General features: G+C 56.7%; 6 protein-coding genes across 6 annotated transcripts; 2 read left to right on the forward strand and 4 right to left on the reverse strand.

The window, feature by feature from the left end:
* Positions 1–276: 276 nt before the first annotated feature.
* Positions 277–1,487, reverse strand: B0H64DRAFT_77724 (uncharacterized protein). The gene has a single exon (XM_062808739.1). The coding sequence runs from the start codon at positions 1,272–1,274 to the stop codon at positions 522–524; it is 753 nt and encodes a 250-aa protein (XP_062662052.1). The 5' UTR covers positions 1,275–1,487; the 3' UTR covers positions 277–521.
* Positions 1,488–4,331: 2,844 nt separating this feature from the next.
* On the reverse strand, positions 4,332–4,786 carry B0H64DRAFT_438994 (cytochrome c oxidase assembly protein COX16-domain-containing protein; the record flags this gene model as incomplete). Its single annotated transcript, XM_062806396.1, has 2 exons — positions 4,332–4,412; positions 4,514–4,786. The coding sequence occupies 2 exons, from the start codon at positions 4,784–4,786 to the stop codon at positions 4,332–4,334; spliced, it is 354 nt and encodes a 117-aa protein (XP_062662053.1).
* Positions 4,787–7,303: 2,517 nt separating this feature from the next.
* On the forward strand, positions 7,304–9,401 carry B0H64DRAFT_77786 (uncharacterized protein). The gene has a single exon (XM_062808740.1). It carries the CDS (start codon positions 7,469–7,471, stop codon positions 9,326–9,328), a length of 1,860 nt encoding a protein of 619 aa, XP_062662054.1. The 5' UTR covers positions 7,304–7,468; the 3' UTR covers positions 9,329–9,401.
* An 847-nt stretch (positions 9,402–10,248) lies between these two features.
* B0H64DRAFT_438996 (uncharacterized protein) lies at positions 10,249–12,216 on the reverse strand (the record flags this gene model as incomplete). Its single annotated transcript, XM_062806397.1, has 5 exons — positions 10,249–10,278; positions 10,332–10,814; positions 11,485–11,758; positions 11,812–11,870; positions 11,977–12,216. The coding sequence occupies 5 exons, from the start codon at positions 12,214–12,216 to the stop codon at positions 10,249–10,251; spliced, it is 1,086 nt and encodes a 361-aa protein (XP_062662055.1).
* A 297-nt stretch (positions 12,217–12,513) lies between these two features.
* Positions 12,514–13,746, reverse strand: B0H64DRAFT_385456 (ribosomal protein L14-domain-containing protein). The gene is made up of 2 exons (XM_062803073.1): positions 13,375–13,746; positions 12,514–13,288 (listed from the first exon to the last, which is right to left on the reverse strand). The coding sequence occupies exons 1-2, from the start codon at positions 13,486–13,488 to the stop codon at positions 12,974–12,976; spliced, it is 429 nt and encodes a 142-aa protein (XP_062662056.1). The 5' UTR covers positions 13,489–13,746; the 3' UTR covers positions 12,514–12,973.
* A 608-nt stretch (positions 13,747–14,354) lies between these two features.
* On the forward strand, positions 14,355–15,632 carry B0H64DRAFT_385458 (uncharacterized protein). The gene has a single exon (XM_062803074.1). The coding sequence runs from the start codon at positions 14,472–14,474 to the stop codon at positions 15,612–15,614; it is 1,143 nt and encodes a 380-aa protein (XP_062662057.1). The 5' UTR covers positions 14,355–14,471; the 3' UTR covers positions 15,615–15,632.
* Positions 15,633–16,353: the final 721 nt, after the last annotated feature.

Raw genomic sequence — 16,353 nt, forward strand, 5'->3', positions numbered from 1 at the left:
ATTTGGCGGTGTAGATAAGCCACAGGCACATACGAGGTCAGGCGAACACCCGGGGGATTTGGTCCGAGAGGCGAAACGGTCACAAGATGATTGGAAGGATGGGAAGGAACGTTTGGGATCAAGTTCGGACTTTTTGGGATCAGATGGTTTCGATCAATTGTGTTTTTTGTGTTTCGCCAGCGCTTGTAGGCGCCCCGACTCCTAGCTATGTGACATGCGAAGATAAGGCTAAGAAATAGTGGTATCGTAGTGTATACTCCCCTCCGTGACTCCAGTAAATGCCAGAAACAAAGGGAATGCGTACACCGTCCGTTGTACGTTCAAGTCCAAATCCAGGCCCACCCAAAGTCCCGAACCCATCCGTAATGCGGGATCTGTCCTGCCAGTAAACCCAAGAGGTATCTCGTAGGAAATCCCAATACCGGCCCATGCTAGTCCATGCAATGCAACGCTCACCACCGCCAACCCATTAAACAAGATAAAGTAAAGAAGAAAGAAGAGAAGAGTAAAACGGCGCCAGATCAAATCTCAAAAGTCTCGTCCTCTCCAGCCAGCGGCGAGCCCGAGTTGACGAAAACAATACCCCGCCGCTTCCACCCGCCACGCCGGATAAAAGACTCTGCCTCGTCGGCCCCGTCGTCGTAGCACGGCCGGGGGCGGGGCCGGGACCTGAGCGCGGGTGCAGGGGAGAGACCGAGACCCAGACCCATCTCCTCGTCCGAGGGCTCGCCGAGGCTAAAGCTGCTCTCGCTGCTGGCGTCGCTGGGCGTAGGGGAGGGCGCTCTCCTCATCATGTTGCTGGCGGCGGCGGCCTTGGTCATGACCCGGGTTGGGTTGTTGTTGAAGCCAAAGTCGAACCCGTCGTAGATGACGGTGCTCTGGGTGGGTTGGTGGTGGGACGTTGACGGCCGACGGAGGCCCTGGCTGGAGCGGGCATGCCGCAGCTCATGCGGCTGGTACCGTCTGGAGGTGCTATCGCTAAAGGCGTCCTGGAGCGGCGGAGACGGGCCCGAGCTGAGTGATGGGTGCAGCCGGAGGGGATCCCAGTCGATGGAGAGGTCTGTCCGGCGGGAGCTCGTTGAGTCGAGCGAGGGCCGAGACTGCGAGCTGGCGTCGCTCGGGACGTGCCTGTGGTGGTGATGCATCTCTTCCTGACTGCTGAGAGAGTCTGCTGTGCTGTCCTTGCGTTGCTTGTGACTCCTGTGGCTCCGGAAGCTACGGAGGAGGCTGTGGTGGTGGTGATGGGTTGGGGTAGGTTGGATGCCACACAACATCACGCGGGATGTATAGACTTTTTAAGGTAGATTGCTTGTTATTGGGTGTAGTTGGTAGTCGACTGTTGTCGGTTGGAGTTGGGCCAGATAGTATTCATGGCTGTGTTGGTGATGTGAAGATCCAAGGCTGAGCAAGTCCAAAGCCGGACGGGTCGGGGAGGGTATTATACGAAGTAAGCAGAGCAGGTCCTGCAGGTCCCGCACCCCCCCGGAGCCTTTGTGCCTGACGACAAGTTCTGGGCCGATGGGGCCGATCGCCGAATATGACGGAAATGTGGTACCTTGCAGGGGCACCAGGGCCAGGTAGGGGGCAGGGGTTGAATGGGGAAGAGAGAGAATCGAAGAGGATCGGGCGATTATTGGCGTGTGGCTGACCAAAAATGGCAAGACCGGGTGTGTGACCTGTGTCGTCGCTGCACACCGTCTCAGCCATGCTGCATGAAGACCAAAAATGAGGACCAGAGGCGTATCCGCAGTAATGAACTCCGCGATCGAAGCTGGCATCGTGTTCCCATAGCAGACAAAGCCACTTCATCAGCAACCGCAACCGCAGCCGCAACTGCAACCTCCCGCAGGAAAACAATACGCAGTAACTGCTGACTTGCGCCAACAAGACACCCACACAAATTGTTGTCTCTGACACAAAGAGCCACGTTCCTGCTCCTGAAACCGTCATCGAGTAGAAAGATAAACAACTGATTGGCATCAACCACCAACCAGCGCCGGCTTGCATCATATCGATCCCCAGAACCGCGCGCAGAAATCGACCACGTCGACGTCATGGAGTGTGCAGAAACATCCTTCAAACCCCACTGCCCAGACACTCTCACAGAGCCTGTCTCCCTGGGCAGCTGGTTCCAGGTGGGGCATTCGGCGAGCGGGGCCGCTGATCTGTGCGCCCCGCGCACGTCCCATAATGCCCTGCCCAGACCAGCCCTGGAACATCCTGCCCCAGCCTGCGCATCAGCGGGTTTGCCCCTCTAAGCGCATGGACTCGCCCGGTCGAACGACCTGGACCCCGCGGCCATCTTGAGGTCGACCCGTCGTCAATGGCCATCGACTGGGCGAAACCTGGGGAAAACCCACCTATCTCGATGGGCTGGCCTCGCCCAACGGCCCGGAGCAGATCGCAAGCAGGGCGCAGCGTAGCAGGAGAGCGATAAGCAACCCCAGCGATCGTGAAGCACGCTTGAACAGTTCGGTCGTGTTGTCGCCCCTTCACCGCCAGTACCCCCGATCCCGAGGATTTCCTGCTGCGCCTAGGGTGTGGCAAAGGGAGAAGAGCTCATTTCAGGACCGCGTGGCATCTGCTCATGGGACCTGAAAAGCCCCCCGAGGGTTTTCTTTGACCAGGAAAGCCTCCTGCCTTCGTGATTGGCAGGTTCTAAATTGGGTATCAGCCACCAGATGCACGACTTGTTCCAGCAGTGCGGTTGATCCGTCGATCGCTTGTCGGATGCCTGTGCGCAGTGTGCGGAAACCGTCGAATAGGAGCCGCTTTCCCGTTGCTTGGCGGCGAGTTCGAACTTGGCACGTCTTGCGGTTACATTCGAAACAAGAAAGACAGGGACAGGGTTAAGACGGCAAACAGGAAACACGGGCCATCATCAAAGTCCTTCTCTCGATGTAGGCCGGCCTCGTCCGGAGTCATGACCCGGCGGAGATAAAACTCCAAGATGCGGGAGTCGAGAAACTGCCCTATCGTCTTCCCATCGGCGGTTTCCGATCAGTATTTCCAACCCGGAACACACTTGGAGCGTTGGCGCCGAAGTCTCGAATTTTCACCATCAAGGGTTCCTCGTCGGTCCCATCTCTCAGCATAAACTCTACTCCGGTTGGACCGCAGATTCTGCCAGATCGCATGATCCTGGGGCGTCAGAGCCTTTGAGCGTTATCGTCAGTCATTGCCAGGGGGTAGCGAGCACGCTCTGAATCGCATCTGGGGTACTGAATCGAACGGTCGGGGGTGTCTGGCATGACCGTTGGGCAATGGTGGCGCCGCGACAGCCATTCGCCACCGCCGAGAGTATTTTCATGCCGAGCAGGACCGGAATCCAGACAAGTCGGCTCGCGGTCGGCCAAACCCCGATTACTATTCAACTTTTTCCATCCGGTACCTTGGAGATAAGCCTTCTCATGACGCAGCGACAGGCACCGCCGCATCCCCCTGAAACAGGAAGGAACCCGAGTGCGCCAATGAGCATTCATCGATGATGCAAGCACGGCCAGCAAACATGGAAACAAACAAGCACAAGGTACGGAAACGGTATGTAATAGGTATCTGAATGTTTGTGACATTACTGGGCCACCGGAGCGGCCGCATTCCTAGCCATCACAGGCATCAGCACACCATCTTTGTGTCCTTTCTTGCCCTAGTATCGATGTCCCCGAACTCGAGTTCCCGTGACGGCTCTTAGCAGCCGCCATCATTGATCCATTGTTACCGACACGCAGGTACCCGTGAGTGCCGTGGTAGATCTGCCCGTCTCGGGCGGCCCGATGCTGCAGCTAGCCTTCAGACACGGCTGAATGCAGACTTTGGCTAGAACACACAAAGTTTTGCTTAACTCTCAATATTGAAAGCAATAACCCGATCGCCTCCCGAGTCCTCGGCGCTTTGTTTCTGTAACACTAGCCGGCGTTCTCAGAGATGTACCCCCCTAGCGCCAAAGACATTGACCGAGGGCTTATGCATCGCCCCGAAGTGCTTCGCATGGCTGAGGAGGAAGGATCGGGCGTCTAGAACGGCAGGTGACGGCGAATTCCAGCCAAATTTGGCATCAGGCGTATTGACCGATCGATATGTGATCCCTCCCATGCAGGAGCCCGTCCCGCCCGAGCTGCAGTTTGCGCCTAAGTTCGGTGCTGGATCCCTGTAGAGGGACGTCTGAACTGTGCTCTGGGCTCGCGATCGAGACGCGATAAGCAAAATCGATCCAGGGGAGCTTTTCGTCCGCCGATGGCGCGTAGCGGCACCATGTACCTACCACAGTAGACCATCATATCATCGCATCTCGCCTCCCTCTATCGCGTGTGGCTTCGGTTGTACGCCTCGCCTCACAGGATACCGTCGCTCTCCCCCTTCAGCCGCTTCACCCGCTTCTGCTCCCAGTTGTCGTTATCCTTGGCAGACAATCGCTACACACAGATCGCATTAGCCATCACATTTACTCACCCCCCACCAACCCAAGACCAAGAAAACAACAAGACAACAAAAAGAGAGAGATAACAAAACGCACGTAATACTCCTCCCTAATATCCACCTTCCTCCCGCCCCTCCCCACCCCGAGTTCCTCATCCCGCGTGAGCGTGCGCACGCGGCGGTCGTGCCGCTCGTACCGGATCGCCGTCGCCGGCGTCAGCACGAAGGACGCGCCCACGATCACGCTCAGGAAGGGCAGGCCGAACAGCAGGAACGGCCGCCGCGCCATCTGCGCCCGGTACCGCGCCCCGAGCGTGTCGGCCGCCGCGCCCGAGGTGGGGCGGTATTTGCGGTTGGGGAAGACGCCCATTTTTTATTCTTATTCTTTGGGGGTTGGTTGGGGCGGGTTCGTCCGTTGGTTCGTTCGTTCCTTCGTTTCGTGGGTTGGGGGTGTGGTGTGCTGTGCTGTGGGAGGTGTGCGGGTCGGCGGTTCGATGGGGTTGTCGTGAGAGGTTTGGATTGACTTTGTCGATTCAATTCCATGACGGAAGCTTGGGCAAGCTTTGGTGGGGCCGGGTCGGGGGTGGTGAGTAGGGTTAGGGTTACCTTGGTAAAGATGAAGGCAGACCTGAGTGAGAGTTACTTTCATGTCAAGCTCGGAAATAAATAAATGAGACCTCTATTCATAGATTGTCCCTCCAGGTCAGGTTGCTGTGTATCCAAGCCCGCTCAGTACTAACACAACCTCCCTGCCCAACCCAGGGACACCCTGCAGTCCTAGGATCTCGTCTACCTAACATGGAGGTAATATCCATCGTCGTAATTATGTCTTCTTCTGCTGCTCCTAGGGGGTCTATCATCGTATTCGCGTTCTTCTGCTATTATTACCAGATGACCGATTGCTGAATGGCCTACTATCTGAATACCAGCTACCGCTGCTCATACTGAGCGACGACATGGCATGATCGAGCCCAGAGATCGAGTGGCCAGTATGATGTGGGCTGAGGGGCGGAGCGAAGGCATCTCGTTCATAGCATGTCCGGCGTGAAATAGGACCCCGTCCTCGGTGGGGAAGTCCCATACACTAGGTCTCCCATTTCTCGGGCTTTGGGTGAACGCTTGCCACCAGTCAGGCGAGTCCCTTGCTCCGTAAAGCTGCATCTTTTGATGGAATATGCATCTAGGAATGGTACATTCGAAAACGTAGTATACCTGGTCAACAGTAGGGTAGCGAAGTGTTGCGACTAGGCACCTGCCGTCCTCTGTCCGGGAGAAATATGTATATACACGACGGCAACCATTGTTCATGCGGCCACATTCTGCTGCTGATTCACTTTCCCTTGGCCGCTTGCCACAGGAGGCTTGCCATTCCGCTGTACCGCACATTAATGTTCCAATGTTATTGTTTCAAGACTTAAGTCACTCACACTAGTGTTGCGCTGTTAGCACGGTAGTCCCGCACAATATTTGAATCTTGAGCACGAGGAATAAAGTCTCTAGTTGTTACTCTTTCGATCAGTTCGTTTGGGACTTGATGTACCTATGTCCAACTCGGTGATTTTCTTTGATCCACCCTGGCGCTCGGCATTGTGCGCAATAGGACAGGTAACCTCACAATTAAAGGTATTGGGAATTTAATATCACACGCCTCGGCCTATTCTGACAGAAATGTTGACATTATTGGGAGTCTCTATGTAACTATCTCCCAAAGCGCTGTCCTCGCTCTGGGACAATCTATATAGGGGTTAGGGTTCCCCTGAATGAAAGGGGCAAACGGGGCAAAGTAAACAAACTCGGGGGAAGCCCTCAGGTGAAGCAGGCAGTAAGGGCTCTGCGGCATGCAACTCCGCAATCCATGCCGAAACGTCCATGTTCACCCTTTTTATAAGCCTCGATCACTTCTCAGCATCGATGATAGAGACATTCCAGAGTCAACTACCTATTACCGTCGTAACTTATATACCTGCCTACTCGAATCTGCTATAGGGAACATCTCTACTCTACGTATTAAATTTAGACGCCGGTACACACATGTTACAGGCAACGCCCAAAGAAGGTTGGGGGAGTGGAATAGGCATATTGCCGATTCACCCTCCGGCCCCTAGGAAAAGAGCTTTTCGTCCAGGGCGGGCAAACCACATCCAGTATTCTCAAACACAAACTGGAGCTCTTCCACCCCTCCTCTATTTGCACTTGACCGGGTGGCTGCGGCATCGGGGGGCGCCGGAGTAGGTAATAGGTAGTCCGGCCGAGATCACCGTGCTAGCCCTCCCCCCTCCCCCCCGCTGTTGGGATGGGCGTACGACGGCGGGTGTTTCCTGCCCTCCCATCAAGCCCTGCCAGCGCACTTGGAATCGGAAAACTCTGCGTTAGCTTTTTTTTCTCGTCGGAGACCGTCCGAGCCTCCTAGCGAGGAGTGAGAACAAACCTGGTTTGTACGTTGGTATTGAAGAATACCTATGAATGAAGAGTGGTATGTTGAACACCCACGTCCAGTATCCAGTCGCGTCTCCAAATTAGGGACATACCTGGGATGATAAAATAGAGGGGAAAACGGTGTTGGTGCTCATCACAACTTGGAAGCGATGGGAACGGCCTTTGGGACGCACCACTTATATAAAGTAAGGCTAAATCAACTGGACACCGCATAATCAGAGTATGATAAAAAGGCCTTTCTTTCCTTCTTCTCCATTAATTGGAACTAAAACACGCCTTATTGATGCACTGTATGTTTCCAACTTTTCTTGATTTCCCCGGGGTATCTCTCTCAGGGTTGCTCGGGACCACACCAACCTACCAGTTACTGGTCTGGTGTTGCCCGGGCAGTTAACGGTTGGTCCGTCTAAACTTGGCTGCCGCCTAACACTCGGCCCAACCTTGAAAGTTCCAGGTTGGCACTCAAAAATTGCAGCGCATCTGAACTTCCTTCATTTCCAGGTTGTTAACCACATCAACAGCCCTCGCCTTTATTAATTGTACCGCGTTGCCTCTCGTCAGTAACACACAGCAAGCCCTCCACCTCGCACCACATCACCCCCTCAGTTACGGCACAATGAAGGGGCACAGCATCCCTGACACCACGGTGACAGACTCCTCAAAGCAGACAACCCCGGGTTTCCTGCGCCTCCCTCCTGACGTCAGGGAACGCATCTTCCGGCACCTTGGTATGGCAGGGTGGGAGGGCGACAGGCGCAGTGTTGACCTGCATGGCCGTGCCAGCATGTACGGGGTCCCGCCTTCCAGATTCTACGGACTGCTGCTGTGTTGTCGGATCATCTACGCCGAAGCAACAGCGCTGCTGTGCTCGACCAACCGTTTCTTCATCTACTACTCGGGCCCAGGGTCGCTCAAGCCTTTGCACGCCCTGACCCCCACGTCACTCGCATCTTTGGGCCATCTCAAGGTCATTCTCAACCAGGCCTCTTGTCATCAGCCAAGCAGCGAGTGGTACGGTTACTGGTGTTGCCGTGGGAAAAGGAGGATCGACGAGTATGATTGCAGTAACGCTGCCCACTGCAATATATCTCAGCACAGTGGACGACACCGTCACCCGTTGGCCAATCGCGCCCCATTCGACTATGAAGGCGATTGGCGAAACGCCCAAACTGTTCTTGACGAGTGGCAGGCGGCCGCCGCCTATATGTCGCCCCATATCAGCGCCGACCAGTTGCAGCTTTCCCTCGTCTGCGACATCGACCATGAGCAGAAGGACTCAATCGGCGTGGCCGAGCAGGTTGTGGCGCCCTTACAACTCCTACCGCGACTCAAGACCTGTTCTGTGCGGCTTTGCGCAACGCCCACTCGTCAGCTCCGGCAGCTGGCCCGCGATGCAGCTCTGCGGGCCCGCGGTTTCACTAATCCATACTACAACCCTCACCCCGCCCTGACAACTCTCACTACCTTACCACGTGAACTACGCCTTCGCATCCTGGAGTACACAGACCTTATTACCCCTTATAAAGAAGTCGGGTGGAGCAGAAGCTACGGTGCATACTCTGTTTATAAGCGGAGTTGCTTGGGTGATGATTACATGCGTTGTGTATTTCCGAATCATCACGGATGCCAGTTTACAATGTGCTCGGAGGCACCTGGTCTTTCCGACGGTTGTTTTTGCCGCCGTCGCCACTCCGCGTTTTCGCTAGAGTGTAGATGCTGGACTCCTCCCGGGCCCGCCTTGTTTCTAGTCTGCCGCACCTTATGCCAGGACGCACAATTCGTTTTCTTCTCGGGGAACCGCTTCATAGTGGGCGACTCGAAACTAGGGAAGTGTGGCCACCTTCCAGAGGCACCGTCTGTATGGTTGAGTGGACGCGACACTCAGCCTGCTGGCTCCTACCCTTACAACCGCTTTGCTATCTCTCAGTTCGTAAAGGAAATCGTCCCGGTCCATTGTCTCGCCTACATCCGCTTCCTCGAGCTAGTCTTTCCCCCGTATTACCATCACGTCTGGCCCCGGCCGGAACACCCTGCGATGAAGAACTGGCATGCCACGGTCCACTGGCTCAAGGATAAGATCAACGCTCCCGGTCTCACCGTGAGGCTCGTAATGGCGGATGTGGACGGCGGGCTCTTGGAGTCGGATCGCGGCCGTTTGACGGAACTCGAAGGAAAAGCGATCGTAAGAGCCTACATGAACATCTCGAGTCCTCTGAGACACTTAACCGCCGGGAATGACGGACTCGCCATGTTTTATGCCCAGTTCGCATATCCCTGGGCATGGACCGACGTTACAAAGAACTGGGTTAGACGGCATGGCCACGATCGGCGCGGGTGGGTCGAGCCTGAAGAACGAGAACTTGAGGATTTTGCAGAACGCTACGTTATGGGTGCCCGGTATGACAAGCTTTATGGCGATAACAGAGAGTTACCAGACAAGAGCATGTGGCAGTTCTGGGGCATTCTCGGGTATTGATCGAGCATTCTCGTGGGAGGGCCCCCTCTGTAATATAGTCAATTTCTCGAGGACGAGCAATTTCGTATGCCTCAAACCCCCCATGACTGAACTGTGATTGGGACATTGCCGGAAGTTTTCTACCATGCGGCAATCAAGTCTACCTTCTACGTGCTAACCAACCAGGGCATCCCAACACAGACTAATCCACCACAACCACGGCCGACACCCATCACATACACAACCTGTCTGCAGACCGACGGTGTACATACAACCTCGCATGCAACCTGTCCGCCAGCCAACCTCCCCCGAGGAACATGGCACGACGGGGCCGCTGTCCACTCACCCACCTCCCGCCACGCCATCACGTCCCCCCCCAGAGATTACCGTGCCTGTTATCGACCCACCACCTCCCGCGACCTTCCGCGATCCTGCTCACTCAGCCCATCCTTGCCCGTAGCCTGCGCCAGGCCCAACGCTGTTGCCGGAATACGAATACAAAGCCAAAAGGTTTGCGGGCTGGGACCCGCACAAATTCTGGATCATCGAGGCCAATACGAGAGTCTCCGTATTCCGCTGCCACGGTTGAGGTATGGCTGCCTCACCTTACTTGGCAGCAGGAAAAGGTCCGCGAGGGCGCCAGGATAGGATGGTAGCTAGATAAAGCGGGTTGGCTGGTCGGAGGTGTATGCGGGGGTTGTCGGGGTGGAAAATGGGTTTGTCTGTTTAGCGGGGTAGACATGGAGTGAGTGATGGGAGCGGAATGCACACCCAATGTTAGTAACGTCGCAATAAATGAGAAAGCGAAGAAAATGCCAAAGCCGGAACGAGTTGATTAACAAGGTGAAATTTGCCCCGCGGCCAGGGGCCGTCCCTCAGCGCTCAGGCTATCTACAATGCTAGAGTACACAAAGAAAAAGGGAAATCGGGCAGCAAGGCGTTTATAGCACCGAGAGGTCGCCGAATCTCTCCTGTTGGCGGCATCAGTATTGCAGACTAAGCGGGCGGGCTGGAGAAAACCGACCTTGTACCCCGGCACGGACCAGCGGCCCTTGGACACGAGCTTGGAGGTCTTCTCGTCGATGCTGGGCTCGGCGGCGGCGACCTCGTCGACGGTGAGGTCCTCGAACGGCCGGGCGTCCTCGATGTTCTTGAGCGTCTTCTCCAGGTCCTTGAGCTCGAGGTCGACCTTCTGCTTAGTGGCCTGGGCGTTCTGGACGGCCTCGACCTCGAAGGCGTCGATGGCCTTGAGCTGGCGGGAGAGGTCGTAGGTGGCGGGCTGGAAGGCGTTGAAGCGCTTCTCGATCTCGTTGACGATGGCCTGGTTCTTGAGCACGGCGCGGTACTGCGAGAAGTCGACGGCGGTCGGCTGCTCCGAGAGGAGCTGGACCTTGCGGCGGACGTCGTCGTTGCGCTTCTTGAAGGCCTGGAGGCCGGCCACCGTCTGGCCGCGAAGGCCGAGGGACGTCGTGATCTTGGCCCAGTCGACCTTGAGAGCTGCGCTTCGCTGTAATTTTTCGAAGGTAGAAACACGAAATTAGCTCAGTTCCGCACCTCCTCGAGCGCTGCAGCGCCAGCTTCCGGATGCGCCCCAATGGAGTCCGACACCAATACACATATGGAGTGAAAGCTCCAATTGATTCGGGGGACTTACTGCGGCCATTTTTGCGGTGGTTCGGAGGTGATCGGGAGTGGGGAGTTCAATCGCTGTCGTTGCTTCGAGTTTGCCGAGTGCAAGCAACGTCTGCCGGCGCGAGCTACGGTCACGTGATTGTTTACGGAATGAACCGGCGGTGCGACTCCTTTCAGGGTTCCTCAAAATATTTACCTATCAATTGACACCAGTCTCCGTCTTCCAATCACGACCGTAAAAGATCAAACCAGGAGGTGAGGTTCAAACTAACGGCAAATGTGAGCCATGGGTAGGTGGCGCATACAACTCTTGAGACTCCAAAAACTCGAACGGACAAGCATCACGCAACAGCAAGACGCAGAAACGAAACATGACGGAACAGCTTGTATTTTAGCGACTCAAATACGGCCGCTAACTGACCAGCAACGGAGATCGAACACCGAGAACCGGCAGAGCTTCTTGTCCGCGAAAATGTACCCGAAAATCCATGGACAACCCCAGCGCCCGTCAAAGACTAGACACTCAATGCCATGATTGAGTTGACTATATCGTTGTCGTTTTCTTTCAGCGCTTTGATTGCCTTCTTCCGGGACACACTGGCCTGGGTCATGACGAGCTCAATGTCCTTGTCCTCGATGCCCTCCGCGTCTACCTCCTCGCCATCGTCCTCCTCCTCCTCCTCCTCCTTGGCAGCCTCGTGCTTGTGGTCGTGAGTGTGGCCAGCGTGGTCGTGCTCAGCGGTCTGGTTGGCGAGCTGCTGGGCGGCAGCAGCCTGGGCGCTGGCGTTGAGGTCCTCGATCTTGGCCTCGCCGAAGACGCTGAGCAGGGGTCAGCGCCAAGCTCCACCGGGACATGTTTTGGGGGAACTTACATGTAGGTGTTGCTGTTGGGAGACTTGTACACTTCGGGGTTGTTGATCACGAAGAGGATCTGCCCATGTCGGTTAGCACCCTGGACCCCTCTCTTCCACATTCGTCACCCGGCCCGTGCCCCGCACAGCAGCGGTTCCGGGCTGTGATTTTTCTGCTGCACTCACGTTCTTCGGGCGGCGGAGGGTGACACGGGTGATGCCCGGCACGCGGGTGAGGTGCAGCTTCTCGATGGCCTTGCGGGCCTTCTTCTCGTTGCGGGAGTGGATCACGGCGGTCGAGCCGGCGGGGAGGCTGGCATCGCCGGCCTCGGCATCGGACTCTTCGTCGGAGGACTCATCGAGCTCCTCGACGGTGGGCTTCTTGGTCTCCTCATCCGGGAGCTCTTCGATGCGGGGGTCGGCCATTTTGAAGAGCTAGGAACATCGCACTTTGTCAGCGCCCCGCGCTCCGCACACACAATTGCTTCCGCCCTCCACTGAAACTGCAATAGCAGGCGCCTCCGTGGGACACGGGCGCCGTGAAAGGCATGAGAGCTGGTAATTCTCGAATCGGACTCACATTGATGTTGGAAATGCCGCTAAAATGGGTATGCGGGGGTTGGAAGGAGCTGGCAGATCGTGGTGGGAAAGAAATGTTCGGGTCCAATTTTCAGGTAGGGCTTGTCGGCATCGCAGAGGGTCAAGGACGCTAGTCCCGATTAGGTAATCATTATGGTTTCCGAGTCCCTCTCTATGTACGCAGCAGGCCGCTCTCGCTTTCCGAACTCCGGGCATTACAGCATCTGCCAGACATGTCAAGATGTCACCAAGCGAAGCTACCATGTACGAGAATCTAGGCATATAGAACAGAAACATTCGCCGCCGCGGCACTCCGTAGAGTCTCGTATTCTGATGGCTCACAGACCTGCGCACTATGGCGCCGTGCTTGTGGCATGGGCAGCAGCCCGTAGGGTCTTCTTGGTTGTTTTTGGCTCAATTTCGCATTTTCCTTATGACGCCGGTCACGTTGATGATGTGACATACAGGTCTTCCGAAAGCGACGCAAAAAGAAACCCAGCAACCCGAATGCTGATGTTCATGCAGACCGTTCCAGAATACCATCCTCCCCCCCGAAAAGCCATGCCGGACCAAACGCTCCCCATCTAAAGCAGCAAATCGTTCTTTATGCCGCGGCCCTGATCTTGGCGAGAGCCTTGCGCTCCGCGAAGCGCCTCTGCTTCTTCAACCGCATAACCTTGAAGCGGTCGAAGTCGGTGAGCGACTGGCGGCGCTCCTGCTGAAGCTGCTTCTTCGCCCAGTTGCCCTCGGCCCACTTGCTGTCGACACCAGCAGCCTCCCACGCCTTCTTGACGGTACCCGACCGCGCGCCGCGGGGGAGCTTGTCGACGACGATAGGGGTGAGGAGAGTCCGGGAAAGCTGGACGACGCCGCGGGGCGTCGCAAGCTTGTCGTCTGTGGAGGGGCCGTCGACGAGAGCCTGCATACCAGCGGTTTAGTTTATTTCCCATTCATACAAGCCTCGATTGCACCCGCGGGCTTCGCAGGAGTTCGGGTTCCACGTACGCGCTTGTGGTCAATGATCTCGACGATGGTGGCCAGGCTGCCGCTCTCGAGCTTGAGCACGCGCCCAACCTCGACGCGACGCCAGCTTGTCGCTCCGATATCGATCGATGCCATTTTGGTCGACGTTCTAATGCGGTCGGTCGTGTTAGCGAGGGAAATCTAGCGGGGCGGCGGCGAAGAAAATCGTGCAAGATGCGCAAATGGCGGGAAGAGATGATCGTAGTCTAGAATTACAAGGGAGTAGGTAGGAAATGCTCGGCGTACCTTTGCTGTTCTGATGCCGTCAAAGAATCGGTGTCGCTGCCGTTCGCCGATATCAAGACCGATTTTTGTGCGCGTCTTGGTAATTGGCAGGGCTCGAACAAAATTTGCGGAACAGTTAGTGCCGGTTCCGAGCGCTCTGCAGCTGCAGCCACTTGTGGGACTTGGTGGGACTTGGCACTGTGGCTGATAATCCCCCCTCGACCCCCACCTTCCCGCTCAACTCCATCCCCCCCCGCATTGCTATCAATTGCGAGAAATCGCTGATTCTCCTTCGATTTGTTCCACTGTTCTGCTCATAATTTCCTTCATTGGTCCAGCGTCCCATGCACTCTTTTGCCGTGTGCTTGAATAGGTACCTACCGATTAGTGGTTTTCTACGCAGGACCGAAGTAACTATGTTCCACGCGTTCATGTCACTCGAAAGAACCATGTCATCTGTCCCTCGCAGCGGCCGATATTTAGGGCATGGCTTTTTGTATTTATGATTCTGTGGGTGGGCGGGCAGTCCCTCCCCCCTCAAATTCGGCAAGCTCCAGGATTGTGACCGGTTGGTGATGGTGCTCATCTCCAGACCTAAATAAGGTAGCGAGCGAGTGAAGAACGCCGTCGGCAGCACGCTTCCTGATACGCCAAGTCTCGGGGTGGGCCGCCCGAGTCGGGCAGTTAAGAATCGTGCTACCCCCGATTTGGGTCGGTGACGGTGCCTCTCTCGGTTGGCGCAACAGTGTGTCCCCGGAAACCCTCTTACATCTACGCATACTGGTCTGTTTGACCCCCAGCAAACACCAGAGGTTGCATATCAATAAAAATCTCAACGCCTTCAAGCAGCACCGATGGCTCAACCTATGGGCCTCACGGCCGCCGATATGGAATTCAGCGAAGCCACATTGGAGCAACGGCAGCTCTCCTGGAAGCTGTGTGGCCAAAATTGGGCGTCCCCCATGTCCATCGACGACTACGTCGACCGGGAGCAACACATGGCGGACCATGAGCTCAACCGGGATGGCGGGTGCCAATACTGGGTGCTCTCTCTGAAGGGATACCCGCGACAGGTCATCGCTAGCTGCGAAACCACGCGCAAACGGATGCTCATCTCGGACGGCGGCGGCAGTCCTACCCGCGAAGGCCATGGGTACGCCGTCGCCAATGTCTACACCAATCCGTCCTACCGCCGGCAAGGGATGGCGGCCTTCCTACTCCGCCGCGTGCAGGAGCGGATGGACACCAACAGCGACTGCAGTGTATTGTACAGCGACAGCGGGCGGAGCTACTACGCCGGCCTGGGGTGGGCACCGTTCGCTAGCCACCAGGCGACACTCACTCTCCTCCCACTATCTCCCTCAACCTCAACACAACCCCCACCCAACTGGTCCCCCACAACCCTGCAAACCCTACCGCTCCAAGCCTCCCATCTCCCGGGCCTCTGCGAGCGGGACCAAGCCCAGCTCACCAAGGCCTTCAACGCGCTCCCTGCCGACGACCGCAAAACCCGCTTCGCCTTCTTGCCCACGCACGGCCAGGTCTCCTGGCACCTCGCGCGCGCGGCGTTCGACGCCGGCCGGCTCTTCCCCGGCATCGGCGCTGGCGCCACCCCGGCCCCCATCATCGGCGCCATCACGGCCGACAAGTCCGCCTGGGCGCACTGGTCGCACGACTGGCGCAACAAGCGGCTGCGCGTGCTGCGGGTGGTGCACGACGGCGCCGCCGGCGCGCGGGGAGCGGAGGAGGCGTTCGCGGCGCTGCTGGCGGCGGCGGTCGTCGAGGCGCGCCGGTGGGGGTTCGCCAGGGTCGTGCTGTGGAACCCGGTCGAGGCCGTCCGCGTGGCCTGCAAGGGCGTCGGCAACGCGCAGCCCGAGGGCGTCAAGGTCGTGTTCGAGGACCGCGTTGAGGGCTGGATCCCCAGCCTGAGGTGGAATGGTGTCCGCGGGGTGGGCGGGATCGCGTGGGAGGAGCATAATGGGTATTGTTGGTGTTGAAGTGTGTTTCTTTTTGTGGGGGGGGGGTGGGCGTTTGAGGGGTTGGGGGGCTTATGACTGGCTGGGCTGCGTTTGATCTAGCGATGGATAGATCGGATACAGAGGATATGGTACAGGCGTCACGGACGTTTCGGTGGTTTGGGAGAGGCAAGACTCGGTGAGACTCGGCTGGTCCCGAGATAGACAGATAACCAAGACAATTGGACGGCAATCCAGGGCCCAACTCATGAATTCGAGGTTTTAAGCTTTTACAGTGAGGCGACATCTAAATCTCTTCAACAGCCACCTGAAGGATACTGACTGGAGGTTAGTTTCTATGTCAATAGCGCTTGCCGCGCGAGGCCTTCTGCCCGGTTTCCGCGTGACCTAATGTGGCCGTTTGTTGAAGGCTTCGGATGCCCCCAAGATTAATCTCACGGCGTTACGAGATGAGGCGCGCCAAACTGGAGTCGGTCTCAACACCATGCCATTAGCCCCCGCCCTACGTCGTTGCTTCCTAGACGCTGACTCGGCTTTCCTAGTAGTGCTCGCTACTCGCCAGCTCGCACCCTCAACACGACGGCACCCCAGCGGATACCTTCCTAAGGCGCCTTTACGGGTTCACGACAGGGTGAGACATTGCAAATTTCCCACCGAGTCTCAGCGATTACTAAGTAGCATAAGTCGGTGGTAGAGGACAACCGCCCTTCTGTTTAGCATGAAATATACTGGTTTTTCGTTGTCTCCTAGTTGCGTAATT

Source organism: Chaetomium fimeti (assembly GCF_033439085.1).
Source record: "Chaetomium fimeti strain CBS 168.71 chromosome Unknown B0H64scaffold_2, whole genome shotgun sequence".
In the NCBI taxonomy this organism is placed as follows: Eukaryota; Fungi; Ascomycota; class Sordariomycetes; order Sordariales; family Chaetomiaceae; genus Chaetomium; species Chaetomium fimeti.

Coding starts and splice junctions, on each gene's coding strand:
- B0H64DRAFT_385456 (XM_062803073.1), bottom strand. CDS start 13,488: ATGGCATCGATCGATATCGGAGCGACAAGCTGGCGTCGCGTCGAGGTT. Junction 13,289..13,374: donor AGATCATTGACCACAAGCGC/GTACGTGGAACC, acceptor GCTGGTATGCAG/GCTCTCGTCGACGGCCCCTC.
- B0H64DRAFT_77786 (XM_062808740.1), top strand. CDS start 7,469: ATGAAGGGGCACAGCATCCCTGACACCACGGTGACAGACTCCTCAAAG.
- B0H64DRAFT_385458 (XM_062803074.1), top strand. CDS start 14,472: ATGGCTCAACCTATGGGCCTCACGGCCGCCGATATGGAATTCAGCGAA.
- B0H64DRAFT_77724 (XM_062808739.1), bottom strand. CDS start 1,274: ATGTTGTGTGGCATCCAACCTACCCCAACCCATCACCACCACCACAGC.